At 44.5% G+C, this 5,687-nt stretch overlaps 1 protein-coding gene across 1 annotated transcript; it reads left to right on the top strand.

Annotated features, from left to right (window-relative positions):
• The first annotated feature begins 560 nt into the window (after positions 1-560).
• Positions 561-3,833, top strand: LOC119297594. Its single transcript, XM_037575324.1, has 5 exons — positions 561-665; positions 1,189-1,322; positions 1,808-2,662; positions 3,076-3,231; positions 3,316-3,833. The coding sequence occupies exons 1-5, from the start codon at positions 587-589 to the stop codon at positions 3,682-3,684; spliced, it is 1,593 nt and encodes a 530-aa protein (XP_037431221.1). The 5' UTR covers positions 561-586; the 3' UTR covers positions 3,685-3,833.
• The last annotated feature ends 1,854 nt before the right edge of the window (positions 3,834-5,687 follow it).

The raw sequence follows: 5,687 nt of genomic DNA, 5'->3' as shown, positions 1-5,687 counted from the left end.
CATATAGAGGTAGGGGTTGGTTGGTGGATTCCTGCTACTCGGGAAAAAAGATTCCGCTACTCCCGACTAGCAGTTTGGCACTGGCCGGCGGCGCCGACCCGATTTCGTCCCTCCGCGCCACTTGTTTCGAGAATTCAGACATCGGTATTTGAGATAGGGCGGGATGTCCTACCCGAGCCGAGCGTCCCACTTAAATTCAGGTAGTACTCCCTCTTTTCCGGTTTATAAGACTTATCTTAAAATTTTAGTTTTTTTATTTTATAAGGCTCAATTTGATTGTTCCTTATCACATGTTCAGATTTTAAGATGCACTAAATTATTGCATGCAAGTATTAAAAAAATTGACCAATACATTTGCTTTATGTATGCATGCATTATAATTAATACATTGATAAACACAATTATTTAAGAAAAACAAGCGCATTAATTAAGTGATTTTACAAACTACAAAAATTATTCCACCACTTATAATCTATCTTAGTTGATAAGCTTTTTGAATTGAGTCCTATAAACCGGAAAGGAGGGAGTAACGGAGAGAGAGACAGAAGAGAGCAGAGAAATACAGATAGGACAGAATTATCAAGGCATGGGGCTGATGGCGCTGAAGCGGCTCATGTGCATGAAGCCGGAGCAGATGCGGAAACATGGCCGTAGCCAATCCCACGGTAAGCCCCGACCCGTGGCCCCTTCGGCCTCTCTTCCACTCTGTTCCGCGGAGTAGTATTCATCTATCTTCTGTTTTGCTGTGTGTGCATCGCACCTCTTGTTCAGATGCCCAGCTGCTGGTGATTTGCTTGCTTACTTTGGCCTGTACCGGCTGGCCTTGGCGGATAGCAACATCGAGTAGGCGGCATACAGATCTCACTCTCACTGCCTGCTGGGATCCGGCGCAACTCCTTTAGATCCCGGTTCGCTTTTGTTCATAAAAAAGAACCCTTTTTCCGGTCGGCGGCATACACAGCTCACCGGCTGATGGGATCCGGTTGCGTTAGGTCGAGGGAAATTGACAAGACTTGGGGCCAGTTGCGTAGTTTAACCAAAATACCTATGCTCACTTTGGAGTCTGAATTTCATATCCACACAAGTTTAGACTCTTAAATGCTGTTTCCGTTCTGGCACAAAATTGGGCAAATTATCCGACTCTTCTGTGCATGTGCCGCTACTACTCATGACATTAATGTACTGCAGATGGACTTGTTTCTTCATTGGCTAGAAGAAACAGCAAACCTTCCGTTGATCTAAAAACCAGCGAAGCCTCCGAAAAGGATGACAATTCTCATTGTGGCAAAAGACCAAGTTACCTGGGTCCAGACCTTCCAGAGGTACGTTCTGATAATGCGAGACTTCTATTGCAGGTGAAAATATGAGCAGAATAGCTAAAGAAGAATTTATGAACATATTTTGCATTGCCGCAATTGCCCAAAGTTCCAGTGCATTAGCAGCTTTGCTTTGTGCTGTTGCAATCAACTTCCAGCATAAATTGTTTCCTTAGACTTAGATCCCATGTTATCATGTTTCCCTTATGAGCCGTATCTTCTGTTTCATTTGCCATGATTGCTTAGTTTAGATTCATTCTTCTTCAGTGTATGATTAGTGGAACTCTTTGAAGATTTTTGGCCTTTTCCGCATCTAGCTTATATACCACCCTTGGTCCTTAGCCTCTTCCTTGTCTAGCTTATGCCACCTTTGTCCAGCTTTAAAACATCATTTAGGGAACAAGTCTTGTGCATTATTATCCCTGGAGTGTAGTTCCTCTATACTTTTGACTCTGAGTCAAATGTTGAATTTCTCACATTTGTGCATGCAGGAAATCTGGCACCATATACATTCTCTAGTGCCAATGCGAGATGATGCCAGGGCTGCCTGTGTGTCTCGTGCCTTTCATCACTCCTGGAGATGCCATCTTAATCTCACCTTCACCAAGGAAACAATGTGTTCAAAGAAAAGTTTATTCGAGGGAACAGAGGACTCAAATGATAGAAGAAATAGAAGAGAGTACAACAACAATATTGACCATATTCTGACGAACCATAGAGGCGTTGGTGTGAAGACGTTCATACTTGAATTCCATGGTCCTTACAATACCAAATCCTACAATCGTCTCAATAGTTGGCTTCAGATTGCTATTACACCAGTGATGGAAGAACTTACCCTTATACTGTTGTCGGAGAAGGCAAAATACGAGTTCCCTTGCTCACTTTTATCTGAAAAAGGTGGAAACACTATACGGCATCTCCACCTTGACAATTGTGTATTGCGTCCCACAGTTGCCCTTAATTTGAGATGCCTGACAGAGCTGTATCTGTATCAAGTGCGTATTACGGGGGATGAGTTAGGCTACCTTCTTTCCAATTCATTTGCTCTGGAGAAATTGACACTCATATATTGTTATGATATAATTCGCCTTGAGATACCTTGCCTGCTGCAGCGGCTAAGCTACATGGAGGTGTTTGATTGCTTGAGACTTCAAGTTATAGAGAACAAAGCTCCAAATATCTCCAGCTTTCAGTTTGCAGGTAGTGAAGTACAACTCTCACTTGGAAAATCATTGCAAGTGAAGTCCCTTAAGTTGGACCATAGGTGTGTCATCAGTTATGCTATTGACAAGCTTCCATCCAGTGTGCCAAATCTGGAGAGACTCAACATAATATCTCCTCGTGAGGTATGACACACTTACATTCGAAGGCGGATCCTCTAACTTAGAGAAGCAAAGTCACAGTGCTATAGTGTAATCATAGTGTAAAATGAAGAAGGAATGTTAGAGACGTTTAGCAGATTATTTACTATTGATATTTACTGTAGATATAAATAATCTATAATTGATTTTATTTCACCATCAAATTGTTTGTATGTAATGATTATGAATGTAAACATTAAATCTGTAATTTGCATATTAATTTAAATCATTTTAGCCTTAATCATATGGATTGCAAGAAGGAAAGTTAGAGGATTGTAGCTTCTCTAACTTTCCTTCTTAATGTTAGAGGATCTGGTTCCCTTACATTCAGGTGATAAATATGCATGTAACGTTAGCCATGTCTTGGAATGTAATTAATCTGAGACATCTTTATGCAGATGGTCAACGCACCGATGGTACCTAGCAAATTTCTCCACCTCAAGTCCTTGAGTATTACTATTCGTGGGTGGTGGAGCCTCAACAGGGAATATGATTTTTTATCTTTGATTTCTTTCCTGGATGCTTCTCCTTCCTTGGAGACTTTTGTCTTGTCTGTAAGTCACTGTTCATCGTGCAAGGTTTATTTAATAACTGTGGTGGAATCATTAACCCAAAAAAACTCGGCCATTTATCTTCAGGTATCAGTGGAGAAGAAGTATGACTTGTTTGTTGGAGATCCCTCAACCCTGAGGCAAATGCCAGAACACCGCCATGACAAGCTCAAGAGTGTTCAGATAACTGGTTTCTGCCCCCAAAAGAGCTTGGTTGAGCTAACACGCCATATTCTTGAGAGTTCGATGTCAATCAAGTGCCTTATATTAGACACTATAAGGGTGAATTCTCGGTGCTCTGGCAACATATCTAGGAAATGCTCTACCCTGGACAAGGAGTATATCAAGGAGGCATGCAAATCGATCATGGCTATAAAGACGTACATTAAAGGGATAGTTCCATCTACAACTTGGTTAAATGTTCTGGGGCCTTGCAGCCGGTGTCATGCTTTGTGAAATTTGGAGGTCAAACTATTGTATGTTACCCAACGTTCATTTGTGTAGTCCTAATTGTACTTTAATTTGCTTCCTACATAAATTACCAGAGCTGTCCAATGTCTGGGATACGTGTCAGTATTTTTTTCATTAACTTACTAGTACTGTTCAATGTGGAGTTGATAATATTACCGGACGCACTTGTGATTTGCCATTTGATCACTGTTGTGCAACCTGTAGAGGACGTGCACCCCAGCTGCTAGCTGCAGGTGCAACTTCTTGTATCAGATTGCTACTTGGGGTGATATGTGTTTGTCCGCCGTGCGCCTTAGTGGTGATTGTGTTTTACTTAGTGTAACTTCAACGCGCCGATCCAAATGGATGACGCTTTTGTCCGCTTTTTGTCTGTTTGGGTCGGCCCCATGCTCGATGTCCGTTCTGTTTAAGATTTAGGTCGGCGGTGCGCCCAACATCCGTGACCCATTTCATGTCCGCGCACAAATTTGAAAAAGGCCCGTGGCCATAGATCATGCCAATGGCCATATGCCGTCGCCCAAAGTTTCATGCCTGCATCATGCCAGCGGCCGGAATACAATGCCAGCTTCAAAGAAACACCACACATTTTATGTTGGCGCACTTGCTAGCCGCCGGCACACATGCTAGCACATAAAAGGGGCGGGAGTTCAACCACGTCACCGCGGTCGTGGTCATGCCAGCACACTTGCCGGCATACAAAAAAGGATGGCGCTTGCCGCCATAGATCACTCGTCATCGAACTTGAGCATGTCGGCATGCATCTTCTCGAAGCACGACCTCTTCCTTGGCGACACAGTGTTGAGATCCACCTTCATGATCTCCACCCCCGTCATCATGCTAGCGAGAGCCACTTCTTTCGCCTTGGTCTTGGCATTGGCGGCCTGATCTCTAGCATCTTGGCTTGCTTCTGCGCCTCCATCTCAAGCATCCTCGTTTGCTTCTCCGCCTCCATCTCAAGCCTCCTCCTTTGGATCTCCATGAAGACGTTTATTTGCTCTTCCTTGTCTTGCCGGTGCTTCTCCTCCCTTGAGTCCTTCTTGGTCATCATGCCCCCCACGGTTGCAATCAAGGCGATCGACGCCGCATCCTGCTTGTCCTCCTTCTTGGAGTTGGTCTTCCCCCACGGTCGTGCCTTCTCGCCCTCCCCAACCTCCTCCACGGCTTTCTTCCCCCCACGCGCCATGAGGGCGGCATATTGCGCCTTGAACTTCTCCTCGTCTTTGACGACCCTCCAACAATGGGAGAGGCTGAAGGAATTGCCTTCGTGTTGGACATTGAATGCCTCCAAAGCCTGGAATGCCTACAAATGAATTGCATGCAAGCATATTGGCAAATGGATATGGAAATGGACATGCAAGCATAAACGGAATGACACAAAGAGGGGCGCTTGCATGCATGGGCGGGAGGGTTTTGGGGAAAGTGGAGGGAAATGGTGGAGGCTACCACCGACTGGCGGGCCAGGGGGAGTAGTTGGCGTGCGTTGCGCGTGTCCGCGCCGATGCAAATGAGGCTAAAAATTGGGCCGGGAATGGGTCGGCAAGAGGATGAAAAGCGGACGCACATCCGTTTGGGTCGGCATGTTGGGCTGACTTTTCTGTCTGCCGCGAAACAAATGGACGCGCGCGGATGTAATGGGTCGCCGCGTTGGAGTTGCTCTTAGGCCCATTTGGGAAGACATGCCTAAATACTTTACAGTTGTGTAAGACCATCTGCAATAGCTGTCATAAAATAGGCCACTGAAAAAAACTGTTTAAGGCACCAAAAGTGAATTTTAGGGCATCAATTTCTTCTCCAACAACTGCCTAAAAAGGGCATTACGCCAATGTCTGCCCTAAAATGGGGCACTCAAAACATAAACTATAACTTGATTGTTGCAAATTCGATCCAAACCTTCAAACATTCAAAGTTTTAAACATCAAACTTAAACTACGAACAACCAAAACAACTACTCATCTCTAAGATTGTTCCGGTCAATGTCCTACTCCTTG

The sequence above is a fragment of the Triticum dicoccoides genome, chromosome 5A (genome assembly GCF_002162155.2).
Source record: "Triticum dicoccoides isolate Atlit2015 ecotype Zavitan chromosome 5A, WEW_v2.0, whole genome shotgun sequence".
NCBI lineage: Eukaryota > Viridiplantae > Streptophyta > Magnoliopsida > Poales > Poaceae > Triticum > Triticum dicoccoides.
Note: the sequence above shows the minus strand (reverse complement) of the source record. Positions and strands in the feature narration are given on the sequence as shown.

Bases quoted from the DNA above. Each gene is read 5' to 3' on its own strand.
- LOC119297594 (XM_037575324.1), top strand. From the start codon at position 587: ATGGGGCTGATGGCGCTGAAGCGGCTCATGTGCATGAAGCCGGAGCAG. The intron at 1,323-1,807 runs GTACGTTCTGAT...TTGTGCATGCAG, and splicing joins TGGGTCCAGACCTTCCAGAG to GAAATCTGGCACCATATACA. The intron at 2,663-3,075 runs GTATGACACACT...ATCTTTATGCAG, and splicing joins ACATAATATCTCCTCGTGAG to ATGGTCAACGCACCGATGGT.